This window comes from Trichechus manatus, unplaced genomic scaffold (assembly GCF_000243295.1).
Source record: "Trichechus manatus latirostris isolate Lorelei unplaced genomic scaffold, TriManLat1.0 scaffold00067, whole genome shotgun sequence".
NCBI lineage: Eukaryota > Metazoa > Chordata > Mammalia > Sirenia > Trichechidae > Trichechus > Trichechus manatus.
In genome coordinates, this window is record NW_004444003.1 from 1385913 (window position 1) to 1399815 (window position 13903).

Here is a 13903-nt window from a genome sequence, read left to right on the forward strand (position 1 = left end):
AAAAAAAAAGGTCGAGAAGGGAGAGGGTTGACATACCACGGGGTGGTTAACCAATTTCATAAAACAATATGTGTACTACTGTTTAATGAGAAACTGTTTGTTCTATAAATCTTCACCTGAAGTACAATTAAAAAGAAACACCATAAAATAAAAAAAAGTTGTCTATTAGTAGGAAAAGAAATTGTTATATGAGAGATTCCAGTAGTATTGTGGCATTTTGAAAGTCTTAGTAATCATAATAAAAATTGTTGTTGGTTGATTTGAAATCAGAGAATGCAGAGTACCAGAAAAATTGGATTGGGCATTTTGATTTAAATGTAAGAATTCCCTTGTATTCATTTTTATTTCTGCAGTATTTTCTTCTCTGAGCCTTGGCCTGCTTCCAGAACGATCTGCTACTCTAATGGTATATGAAGACGTTGTCCAAATAGTATCAGGATTCCAAGGTATGTTTAATAATTAAAAAGGGAAGAGATGGTAGCTTTGGGGCTAACTGCTAGAATCTTGTAAGGGACTAGTTTATTGTCAGATGACAATAGTAGTGCATTTATCCATGGTTGGGACATAGTGTCTGTGGTTCCTATGGGTGCGCAGCCTATTTGAATGTTAGTTACTTCATCAGCTATAATCTTATTTTAGGCCCAGCCTTTAAGCATGTGAAAGAAAAGAAGGGGATCCGCCCCCCTCCACCACTACGTCTTACTCTTCTCCAAGAGGAGAGACCATGAATCTTGTTTGGTCAGAGTGCAGCACGCTGCTTGCGCCTTACTTACTTACTAGTGGACAGGGCCACTCTCTTAAAAGGTGCATAAGCATTCCAGCGGGGCCTTTTCTCTTTCTTGCCCCCTTCTTTTTCAGTCAGTCTCGCATGTAGGGATGTCTGTAAAAGTGATCTAACCCTTTCTGACTCCCTGTTGCTCTTGCAGAGAAACTAGTACAAAAGGCTTGAGGGATTTGCCCATAGTGATATTGGAGGTTGGACTGGGGATAATGCTGGTGTAAAACCCATTTTTGTGCCAAGAAGATCATTTTATTCCATCTAAATAATGGGCCTGAGAATGATAGTGCCTGGCTTTTTGTGTTCTCATCAGATTGGTTTTTTATTTACTTTATTCCTTTATGTGAATACCATTTTACACCATTCTTTCTCTACCTAACCAAAGTCATGTGCCATTTACAAATGAAGTGAACTCATTTATTCACTTATTGTTGAGTAGCTGTGGGAGACACACAGAGTTGGCTGTGTTAACATTACCTGTCAACTTGGCTGGGCCATGATTCTCAGTGGTTTGGCAGTTATGTAATGATGTAGTCATCCTCCATTTTGTGATCTGATGTAGTCACTCTCCATTTTTGCATAACGGTAATATCTCACAGCAGCCTGGTCTTTGGAACCTAACCATGTCGGTAAGTGATAAGAGGGTGTAGAAGCATCTAGCAGCATACGCAACTGAAGTTTAGGGGAGAAAACAAGACTAGAAATAGAATTGGGAGTCATCTGTACAGTAAAAGCTGTAAGTTTTGGGCTTTTCATTCTCCCGCCTAAGAGAGAGCAGAGCACCTAGGCGTGAGTCTTCAGCATCCTTTCATGTTAGGACCACACTGTAGCCTAATAAGCACACTGGTTTTGGTACTCTCCAGATTTTCTGTTATTAGCTTTCTATTATTGTTTCACAACTAAAAAATGGTTTTTCTTGAAGTGAGGAAACAATTTTGCTTCCACCTGATGTTTGTCATTAAGGCAGGAAGATTCAGCCTGTAAAATCTGGCTGAACCATTTTGGTTTCTATCAGAACCTCACCCATTTGGAAATGACAATAAGAGACGAAAGGTTGGCCCTGATACAGACAAGCCTGATCACACTTTTATTTCAAGCTCTAAATTAAGATAGTCAGAGGAGAGTTTAAAACCAGAGAGTAATGCCTGGTAAGCTGACAGGAGCTCTTCAAATACCAAATGGAGATTATGAGTCACCTGGGCTAGTCTTGTTGCTTTAGAGTCTGATACTGCTTTGCTTTTCCTGAGGAAGAGAGCATCATGGAGCCTGCCAGCTCCTCAGAACTGACACTGTTGGAACTCTGTTTATTCTGATCAGACCTATTGTCTAGGTAGCATTCCCACGGGAAGTGGCCTGGCATAAGATAGTTAAAGAGGGAGTTTGACTAACATGTCCCAGCAGTTATATATTGTGTTTTCATTTTAGATATGCCTTAAGAGCCATTTTTTTCCCACAGCCTTGTATACTTTGATTTTTAATTTAAAAAACTGACTACCTGCTTGTGCTACGTACTGTTCTAAGGGCTTCTACAGGTACCAAAATTATGATCACTTGCTCGTGAATTTAAAATTCTTTCTCGCCCTTTTAACTGGTCCTTTCCCTACGCTAACCTTTTTCCTCAAAACTAGTCATTATCTAATGTCTTATTAGCCATTCTTATTCTTCATTATAGTTTTATTTTGCCTTCTCTGAATCACTCATTCTTTTCTTGAGATGTTGGTCCACCACCATAACCTTAGGTAAAAAGTCCTCAAGTGTAGCTGGGCAGCTAGGTGTTGTGATGTGGACCTGCCTTTGGCTATCAGGCAGCCCATTCAGTGTCAAGAGGAAGACAGCTAGGGATGTGGCTTTGCTGGGCCTTCCAAAAGGAGAAGAGCCAGACCATAGAGTACAGACCATAATGGCATATCCTCTAGTAGAACCCAACCCTCACTGCTTTCCCAAACCCTTGCCCTGTGTCCCCTGAGACCCCAGATATACCTTCAGCAAGTTCCCTTCCACCTCTTTTCTGAACATTGCCTCCTCTTCCTGGTCTTAAATGTCCCAGAGGACACAGCCTTCCTTCCCTGCAGCCTTCTCAAATGGAAGCTGGGTTTTCACTCTGTAGGTCTCTTCCTTGCTCCCCATTAACACTTTTAAATTACTTCTCCTTCCTCTTTCTAGAACTTTAGCTCTTTTGAAGCTGGCTATACGACTCTCCAACCATCTCTTGGTTAATTTTCCTCCTGGCTCCCTGACTTCTTTTTTACTCTGCTTCTGTAATTGTTTTTGGTGCCTTTAGTATCTGTGTGGATGTCACAGTCCATTATTGTAATCGCTCCCTGGAAGAAGCCTTCAACAGTCTTGACACTGTCATCTTTGCCTGACTAAATAAATTCTGACCCTGGTTGACCTCAGCCACTCATGTCTACCTCCGAACAGCTGAATGTAGCTAGAGAAAACCTCACAGTTGCGTAGACTGGTTGCACATCAAGTTCATGACCACAGATCTCAAATGGGTGCTCAGCTCTGTAGGACAGAGTACGCTTCCTAGTAATTTGTTTTCTGACTCTCGGAGATGGCAATTTCATACCCTCCCTTCTGTCTTCTAGCTTCCTGTACGTACATTCATCTCTCTCTCTGTGCTAATGACATCTCTGTATACTTCACTTAGGAAATAGAAACCGAGAACCTTCGTGTTCCCGCCACCAAATCTACAAACCTGCCTAATTGCCGTCTGTTACGTTGGAAGAAGCGTCCCCGTTTCCATTATGCCAGTCCTTCTCTTTATGCTGTAGATCTCTTTTTCTTTTCTAGTGACTCCATTTCTATAATGTTTCCTTTTCTTTCCTGCACTTCCAGTTTCTCCCACTGTATAGTGGGAAACAAAACCCTGGTGGTGTAGTGGTTAAGAGCTACAGCTGCTAACGAAAATGTTGACAGTTCAAATCCACCAGGTGCTTCTTGGAAACTCTATGGGGCAGTTCTGCTCTGTCCTATAGGGTCGCTGTGAGTCGGAATCAACTCGCCAGCAACGGGTTTGGGTTTGTTTTTTTTATAGTGGGAAAACATGTTAAAGTTCATGCATGTTAGAGAACCCTCCCATGACCATATTCTTCTAGAACAACTGCCCTGTTGTTTCTGCTGTCCTCTTGAAAGAATTGTCTACACTCACCATCTCTGCTTTCTCACCTCTCATTCACTCTTCAACATACTCCAATCTGGTATTTCTCCTCAGTGCCCAATAGAAACTGCTTTGTCAGAGTCACACCCTCCCTATTACCAAACCCCAAAGACATTTCTTTCTTCATCCCCCTGGACATCTCTGCAGCATTCAGCAGAGATTACCGATCACTTTTCTTGAAACACTTCCTTTCTTCCCTGGAGACTCTGATGACTGTCCTGGGCCTGTATTTACTTTCTCCGTAGATGATCTCATCTATGGCTTCAAGTGCTACGTGTATTCTGATTACTCCCAATTTTATATTTCCAGCCCCAGAGTCTCCTCCAGAGATGGAGGCTCAGAGCCAGCTGTTTATTTGACATCTCTTCTTGGATGCCTAACAGACATCTCAGACTTATTATACACACATAGAACTCTTGATTTTTTTTACCTTCTATCTTAGTAAATGATATTAATATAGATGTAATTGTTCAAGCCAGAAGCCTAGGAATTATCCTTTATTGTTTTCTCTTCACATCCAGTTCTTTTGCAGAGTCTCTTCCTATGTCTGTGTTGCTGCTTTATGAATCGGAGACACCACCATTTCCTTCCTGAAGCACCACAGTAGGTTTTTAACTGGTTGTCCTGTTTCTGCTCTTGCCATTCCATAAACCAGCCTTCACAAAGTTAAAAGCGATCAAGGTACTTTGTTTAAATTCGTCAGTGGTTTCCCACGGTACTTGCAGTAAAATAAACTCCTTATAGTCAGGGTTGGACCGTCCCCTAGCCCTGAGCCTCTGGCTGGCTGCTGCTGTTATCTAGAAGTCAGCCACTGATGAAGAAGGGGAAGAGGTCCCAGCATTTATACACACAGGATTTCCTATGGACCAGGTTGCCTGCACCCCTTCCACGTATACCTTTTAGGCCTCACAATATCCATTGGCGACCTCTTCTTTTCTCCTTCCAAGTCACCTTTGACATTTGTTGTACCCACATTGCCCTTTATTTAGATGCTAAAGAAGCAGAGAGTGATCCCCTCCCAGTCCTTCTCTCCCTGGGAGTGGTACGGTCCTAAAATAGGTGTTTGTGACAAGGGCTCACACTACAGGGCCCATAACTATGGCCACCCTTTAGTTCATCATGCCTGCCAGGCATCCCCATTGCTGCCTGCTCTACTCCTCACTGTCGCCCCACCAGTCCTGACACCAAGCTGTCTCCTCTCAGGGTTCTGAGGGCATTCACGAAGGACGTGATCCCAGCATCTGTCACATACACTTTGTAAGCGGTCACCTCCTCCCCACATGTAGCAGTTGTTATAGCCTTCGTCTCCTGTTCTTACATCTCCAGGAGTCAAATATAGTTACAGTGAGCCCCTGACCCTTATAACCTGAGTTATTTCACAGTCATTATTCCTGTGCTTATGGACACTTGCATTCTTTTCTGCTGCCTATTGCCACTGCCCATATGCTTGTAAATCTACCTGAACCACAGCAGTCGCCCACAGCTGGTATTCTTGTCTCCAGCCATTGAGTTAGTATTAGAGCTCATCTTCAAAAAGTAAACTGGACTTTTAACTTCTAACCCTTAATATCTGCTTTCCAATTCACCTTTCACTAAACTGGCATTTTAATCTTCCTGAAGTTCTTTCTCTCTGTTCAATGGCTCCCCTTTGCCTACAGAATACAACCCAGCCTCCTTGCATAGCTCTCAAAGGCCCCCATGATCTGGCCTCAGCTTCCCTTGTAAGTGTGTTTCTCCTTCATATACTGTGTTCTAGCCTAACTCTTTTTCTGCTTTCCATCTGGGATGTTCCACCTCGTCTTCCAATCTGTCCTCAGACCCTCCTGTCATCGAGGGCAACTTAAATGCCACATCCTCCGGGAGGTCTTTCTGTCTCTTCACTGGAGATGTGAGTCATGCTGCCTGTGGATTATGCTCTGTGTCATGTGACCCCATCCCTCCAGGCTGTGGCTGTTGAGCCTGGAGTGGGCACCTGACTATGGGTAACCAGCAAATAGTGTATCCAGGGTAACCTGGCTGAGAGAGACGCACTGGACCCATCTGCTCTTCTTTCTGCTCCTTTTACTGGAATTGAATTAAGAACCAGAAGAGGTGAGAATCGCAGCTAAATGGTCATAAGGTACAGGCTGGACCTAAGACCACACCGGGCCACCTATGAGCCAAAGTCAGAAGGGAAAAGAAACTGTGAGTAAGCAGGGGGAGCCAGTCGATAGTAGGTCAAGATGAAGCAGACGTGGGAGTTAGGTGGAGACGTGTTAATGGCACAGCATTAGAGTGAAATTTGCAAACTCCTGCCACTGTCATCCCTAGAGCTGCCGCAACCAAGCACCAGCAGTTCCAGCTCCTGCGCCCTCGAAGCCCTCTGGTTCTTGTCATTTGATTCCCATAAACCCTTGTCTCTCTTACTGTCTCACGTGTCCTTATCAGTAACCCAAAGCAGTGCATTACAACAACCCTCCAGAACATGGTCTTGGGGAACATCTAGCTCAATTGGTGTAAAATAGTTTATAAAGAAAAAGTTCTGCATTCTACTTTGGTGGGTAGCATCTGTGGTCTTAAAAGCTTGTGAGCAGCCATCTAAGATACTCCACTGGTCTCACCCCATCAAGAGCAAGGGATAATGAAAATCAAAGACACAAGGGAAAGATTAGTCCAAAGGACTAATAAATCACAACTACCACAGCCTCCACCAGACTGAGTCCAGCACAACTAGATGGTGCCCGCTACCACTACTGACTGCTCTGACAGGATCACGATAGAGGGTCCGGAGAGAACTGGAGAAAAATGGAGAACAAAATTCTAACTCACAAAAAAAGACCAGACTTACTGGCATGACAGAGACTGAAGAAACCCCGAGAGTGTGGCCCCCGGACACCCTTTTAGCTCAGTAATCAAGTCACTTCTGAGATTCACCCTTTAGCCAAAGATTAGACAGGCCCATAAAACAAAACGAGACTAAATGGGCACAGCAGACTAGGGGTAAGGACTAGAAGGCAGGAGGGGACCGGAAAGCTGGTAATATGGAACCCAAGGTCTAGAAGGGAGACTGTTGACATGTCGTAGGGTTGTTAACCAATGTCACAAAACAATATGTGTACTAATTGTTTAATGAGAAGCTAGTTTGTTCTGTAAACCTTCATCTAAAGTACAATAATAAAAAAAGATAATAATTTTTTAAAAACCCTCCAGCTAGAGGTTTTATATATTTTTATGACCCCCCCTTTCTTCTATATTTGGTAGTATACCTTTCCTCCCCAACGAAATATAAAAACTTAAAAATAATAATAATTAAACAAAAACAAAACCACTCCAGCTAGAGGTTCTATATATTTTTATGACCCCTCCTTTTCTACCATATTTGGTAGTATACCTTTCTTCTCCAACTAAAATATAAAAACTTGAAGGGCAGTGACTGTGTCATCTTCATCTCAGTATCCCAGGGCCTGGCCCCATGCCTACCTCATAACAGGTACTCAATAAGCAATTCACTGAATTGAGTAAACAAATACAAAAATAGAAACAGTCAAAATCCTGCTGCTTTTTGTACTTCCTTCATACACTGCTCACTCCAAGTTCAATTGTTTTCTTTGTTGTGACTGCTAAGACAAGTATAGTTGAGACACATACACATATATCTGTACATACCATGCACACCCACATGTACACACGTGCACATGCATGTACACACAGTACTTGGATGCTCGTTCTCTCTAAGGTGTAAGCAGCATGATCATGTTATAAGACCAGGGAGGTAAGTCATTCCAGTAGTTTCTGTTACACTTAATTTAATTAGTCTAATATGCCAGTGCCTCCTGTATGTAACCAGAAACTAGCTGAGAACCGTTTCTTCCTTTTTCTAATCTCATTTCCATCCCAGCTTCTCAAAACAACAGAAACTTTGTTGTTAATTTGCTAATTTATCATACTTCCTGAGTTTAATCATTTTTAGTTGTACTGTTCCTTGTCTCAGTAGACTTGAGGAATGGGAATAATAATACTATGCACTTTTATGTCAGTTTTCTTACGAGTTGGAAGGAAAGCCACCTGTAGGTAATGTTTGACTCTTGCCACTATTTACTTAAGAAGTTCTGTTCTATAAAATCAATACAATACTGAATTTATAAATACGTTGATTTTTTATTCTCAAACAGGTCAAGTTTAGTTAGATTTATTTTTTTAATGGATTCAGAGGAAGAAAAAATAAATTCTTTTCTGCTCAGAAATGTAAGTACTGAAAGGCCATTTGAATGTTAATGTGTTGCTCAGATGACATAGTGTCACAAACAGTCCTGAGAAAAAGAGTAGGTAGTATGATGACAGTTTGATTATGAAACTTCATGCATGTTATGTGCATATTGTTAGATTATGCCTCATTGCCTGGCTTTGTGTGACACTAAAAGATTTGAAAGAATGACGGCCACTGGGTAGGTGAGGGGGAGTGGAAGCCATTGTTCTTCTTAGCCAGATGACTAATGCTTCAGTTGAAGTTTTGGTTTTGAAATGTTTATGGCCAAATAAAATAGAGAAAAAACTCTTTTTTATTTTATTTTGTTTATTTTGGTGTTGTTGTTGAGAATATACTCAGCAAAACAAACACCAATTCAACAGTTTCTACATGTACAATTCAGTGACAATGATTACATTCTGTGAGTTGTGCAGCCAGTCTCACCCTCCTTTTCTGAGTTGTTCCTCCTTCATTAACATAAACTCACTGCCTCCCCCCAAGGTTCCTATCTAATCTTTCGAGTTGCTGTTGTCAGTTTGATCCCATATCAATAGTTCTTAAAATAGCATAATGATCAAGGGAGACAATTTTTACTAGATAAGCTAAACTATTGTTCAATTTTAAGATGACATCAGGGGATATTTTCAGTTTAAGGTTTAAAGATTATCTCAGGATAATAGTTTCAGGGGTTCATCTACCCTCCATGGCTCCAGAAAGTCTGAAGTCTATGAGAATTTGAAATTCTGTTCTGCATTTCCCCCTTTTGATCAGGATTCTTCTATGGAGTCTTTGATCAAAATGTTCAGTAATGGTAGCTGGGCACCATCTAGTTCTTCTGGTCTCATGGTAAAGGAGGCAGTTGTTCATGGAGGCAATTAGCCACACATTCCATATTATCTTCCTCCTATTCCTTACTCTCCTTATTCTTCTGTTGCTCCAGGCAAGAATAAATTCTTTCATGGGTAATGAGAATTTTCCTTTAAAAATGAAACACTGCCTACCTGATTTCTTCTCTGTAGGTGGAGTGTATGGTATCTATTTAAATTCTGACCGTGCACACCCGTAAAACTATTATCTCTATCAGAGAAGGTGTATTTATCGAACCTTCAGACATATGAGGTATGTAATAAATGCTTGCTTCCAGTAGAATTGACCTTAGCAGCCAATGATCCATTCATTTTAAAAGTGAGGAAAGTAGTTGTGTTGCTATTGTTGATATTGTTTTATAAAGAAAGCCTGGAAGAGTCTTATAATAACAGTGTGGTGAACGCAGCAGGGACCAATTTAGTACTTGGTAAACTGTAGGGATTTTTCTCAACATAAGCTGTCTTTGAAAATGTGCTCGTGGTCCGAAAATACCTGCAAATTGGAGACTTTTCAATGAGATGATAAGAAAGTGGAAAGAGAGAATGCTTGTGAAATAATTTTGTAAGAACTGTTTTCTTTGAGAGTGTTTTGTACTTTGCTGAAGAACACATTCACATCAAATCATTGTGGGGAGACATTTGGTATTAATTCCAAAATTAAAGTCCCAAGATTATTGATTATAAGGTATGAATAGTGACACTGGAATTGTTTGGATTTTGGAGACTAGACTCTGGCAGCCAGCCTGCAGCTCTGGCTTCCAAAGCGTCTAGAAGACCTTTATGCTGTCTCAGGGGAAACAGGGCATTCTGTTGACTCAGAGCATGATGTTGGTAAACAGGAAGGTAAAATAAAGATGTTCCAACTGCTTGTGGCAGCACCGTCATCCAGCCAACAGGCATTACCTAAATCAATGGTCCCCATTTTCTGCTGAGCCCTCTTTGCTGCTTGGCAGTCCTTCCATGGCTCCCTATTGAGCCCCAAGTTCCTTTCTGTTCCCCAAGGCAGCTGCTGGGGCAGCTCTCCCATCATACTCCACAGCCCCACCCACTTTTATATCCCCTCTTAGCAATGATCTCACTGTTTGTTTCAGAGAAAACAAGCCATCAGGGAAGGATGCCTTCCATTTCCTCCTTCCCGCCCCCTTTGCCTGGGAGTTCTTGTCATGACTCCACTCTCTGATTAGCCTCTTCGCATTCACATTGGATCCCTTATTGCCTCCTCTCAAACCTCTCTCCATCTGTTCCAATCTCTAGCCTTCCTTTCCTAGTTCTTACTCGACTCTCGAAATTACTTAAGGCTTTGCCACTCAAAAAGAAACCCTTCTTAAACCCTGTTTCTTCTTCAAGTTACAGTCTTCTCATTTTCTTTCCCTGCCAAACTTTGGAGAAGAAGCCTGTTCTCGTTGTTTGCATTCTTTTAACTCCCTTTCACTTTACCTCATGCTGTTCTTCAGAAATTTCTCTTGCTGTGTTCACCAGAGACATGGTTGCCAAATCTGGCAGCCTATTTTCGTTGCTGAACCTTCTGACTTCACAGCTTTACAACCCATTCCTTACTTCTTGAATCTTCCTCCTTTGTCTGCTGTCTCTCCCATCTCTTTGTTCATTGCTTCTCAGTCTTCTTCATGGTTTCTTACTTCCCTGCCTACCCCTTATTCCAAAAATGTCTTCCAGTTCCAGCCACCTCCTCTTTTTATCCTCAGTACAACTGACTTTATTTGGAACTTTATCATTTCTCACTTGAACTGTTTCATAACAGCCTACTGGTTGATCACTCTAGACTCCTTCCACTTATGGCCATTCTCCACCTTTCTTTCAGAATTGAATAAGAAAGTGATCATTTCGCTGCCATACTGATAACTCCCATTGGCTGTCCACTGCAGACCAACTCAAGTCCACACTTTTGAGCTAGGCATACCATGCCCTTCACAAGCCTCATCTTCTGCTGCTTGATCCTACACTTGACTCAGTTGGACTTCCTCACTCTTTCCCACATATACTACCCCTTTTTGTATTTCTTTGCTTTCATATATGCTCTCTTCTCATCTGCCTCTATACAGCCTTGAAGGCAAAGTTCTCAAATACTATCTATGGAACTTCTTTTCTCCTGGGAAGTTGGTCCTCCCTTTTGAAGTTCCTCCTGTACTTTTTATCATATTTCTCTTATTATAGCATTTAAAACGCCATTATAATTAAGCCATTTCCATGACTGCCTTCTCTACACTGAGTTCCTGAAGGGCAAAGGCCTTGTCCTTTCCGTCTTTTCATATCCTATGCCCATTACAGAGAAGAGTCTCTAGGCATGTGTCATGGATTGAATCATGTCCCCCAAAAATATATGTATCAATTTGCCTGGGCCATGATTCCCAGTATTGTGTGATTGTCTACCATTTTGTATCTGATGTGATTTTCCTACGTGTTGTAAATCCTGTCTCTATGATGCTGATGAGATGGAATTAGTGGAAGTTATGTTAATGAGGCAGAACTCAATCTACAAGATTGGATTATGTCTTGAGCCAGTCCATTTTGAGATCTGAAAAAGAGAAATGAGCAGAGAGAGATGGGGACCTCATACCACAAGAAAGCAGTGCCGGGAGCAGAGCGCATCCTTTGGACCCGGGACTCCTGTGCACAGAAGCTCCTACCCAAGGGAAGATTGATGATAAGGACCTTCCCCCAGAGCTGACAGGGAGAGTATGCCTTCCCTTGGAGCTAACACCTGAATATGGACTTCTAGCCTACTAGATTGTGAGAGACTAAATTTCTCTTCGTTAAAGCCATCTACTTGTGGTATTTCTGTTATAGCAGCACTAGGTAACTAAGACAGCATGTTATTTGGATTATATGAGGATGTTCAAAATATATAGTATACAGACTACCAGGCAACAGCAAAGATCTGAAAAACTAAGTCAAACAGAGAAATACATCAATCCTGAAATCCTAAGCATCAAATGAAGAGATAAAGAACTCAGCCAAGCACCGAATGGAATAAGAAACTGACCAAGAATAGAGAGTGAGGAGAGATACGTGCAGAGGTCACCTGTCAACTAATACAGCATAGATCCGCCATCTTCGACTCCTGTCAGAGATCGGTGAATGGGGTACGAGAAAGCAGCTTCACGGAATTTCCAGCAGGAGACAGAACAACAAGTAACCAGCGATATATGCTTTCCCACCCCCTAACCTTCACCCGCAATCAGCCTCCTCTTCTTCCTGCGGCCACAGTCTCTTGGCTGGGAAGCACCAGCTTCACGCCTGTGTCACGTTGATTCCACCTGCCTGCACTGTCTGGCTCCCTGAGTGCCATTTGTTTGCTGCTGATGTTACTTTTTTCCACTTCTTCAGATTTCTTCCTTACCTCTCGCCACCCACCCTCCCCCCACCCCTTTCTCTCAAATACCTGGCTCTGTGTGCCATCTTTGATTCTTCCTGAAAGGCTGCAAAATACCACTCAACTGTGAAACTGCTTCCTGGACTGTGCTGCCACGCTGGTGGGACACCCGGGGCTTTGGTTGTTTGTTCTGATTTATTCTGTTGTGATTTGTTTGTTTTTTTTCTTTTTCTTTTCTTGGCTTCAGAGCCCCGTCTAGTCGGGCAGTACTGCATGGCTAGGGAGCTACTCCCTTACTCTGTGCAGACACACAGTGACATCCCTGGGCACATTTCTTTTTTTCTTGTTTTTTGGGGTTTGTTTTTGTTTTTGTTTTTGTTGTTGTTGTTGTTGTTTGTTTTGTTTTCGTCTCTCTCTTTTTCCCTTTCTGTCTTTCTTCATTTCCAGTTTCTCATCTGTCTACACTTAACCTTCTCTTCCTGTCTCCTGAATACCTGGTGCTGTGTAACATCTCTACCACTTCTAGCCAGGCTGTACTTCACGGCCTGGGAACAACTTCTTCGGTCCTACCACCTGCACCAGTGGCATCCCTGGGGGCTTTTTCTTTTTTTCTTCTAATTTTTGTGTATTCATTTTTTTCTTTTGCCCTTTTTCTTTCCTTTTTGTTTTTCTCCGTTTCTCAGTCTCTCATCTCTCCATTCCAATGGCAAGCTGCCTTAACACTCTTTTTTCTTTATTCGTTTCTGTGTATGTTTTTGGCTTCTGTTCCTCTCTCCTCTCTCTCCTTTTTCCCATACCCAACTTACCTCCACACATCACAATCTCCCCCCTCCTTTTTGCCTATCTGCATCGTGCACTGAACATCACAACCCCAAGCAGCACCGGCATGGCCTTCCAGAACTTGACCTGCACTGATTCCCGGCTCGCCCTGTCGGCCCTAGTACGTGCCACAAACAGCCCATCCCAGCAACTCCTCTTCAGCTGGACGTGCCCTGCTGTACCATAGCTGAGTGACTGACCCTGCCCATTGGAGAAGGAGGTGAAAAGTATCATGCCCACAGATGAGTGAACTACAAAGAATGCACAGCCCACCTGCTCAGACATAACCAAACATAACGAAAAAGCATGACAAAATAAACCTACAGTCAATAAATGAGGAAGATAACTACTGAATGCCCCAAAGACAACAGTCAATATCAAAACATACACAAAAACAGGACAGGATGGTTCCAGTAGGCATCCAAAATAAACCACCGGATGACTTTCCATTAGAAGAAAAGGCACTAGAACTACCTGATAGAGAATTCAAATCTCTAATATTCAGAATTATCTAAGAGTTGAAGCAAAAAGCAGACAAAAATGAGGAAAAAAGACAAATTCATGGAAAAGGCAGACAAATTCATGGAAAATACGGACAAAAAAATGGAAGTATTCAAGAAAATAATACAGGAACAAAATGCTAAAATAAATTCACAACTAGAAATCATACAAAAACAACAATTAGAAATCCAAAAGATAAACAACAAGATTTCAGAAATGG

At 42.0% G+C, this 13903-nt stretch overlaps 1 protein-coding gene across 1 annotated transcript in view; it reads left to right on the forward strand.

The window, feature by feature from the left end:
- The window catches only part of FAM171A1 (family with sequence similarity 171 member A1), an 83510-nt gene that overhangs the window by 18194 nt on the left and 51413 nt on the right, over nt 1-13903 (forward strand). The window contains exon 2 of the mRNA XM_004379664.3: nt 354-446. Within this exon, the coding sequence (XP_004379721.1) occupies nt 404-446 (43 nt within the window). The 5' untranslated portion in view covers nt 354-403. The remainder of the gene's footprint in view (nt 1-353; nt 447-13903) is intronic.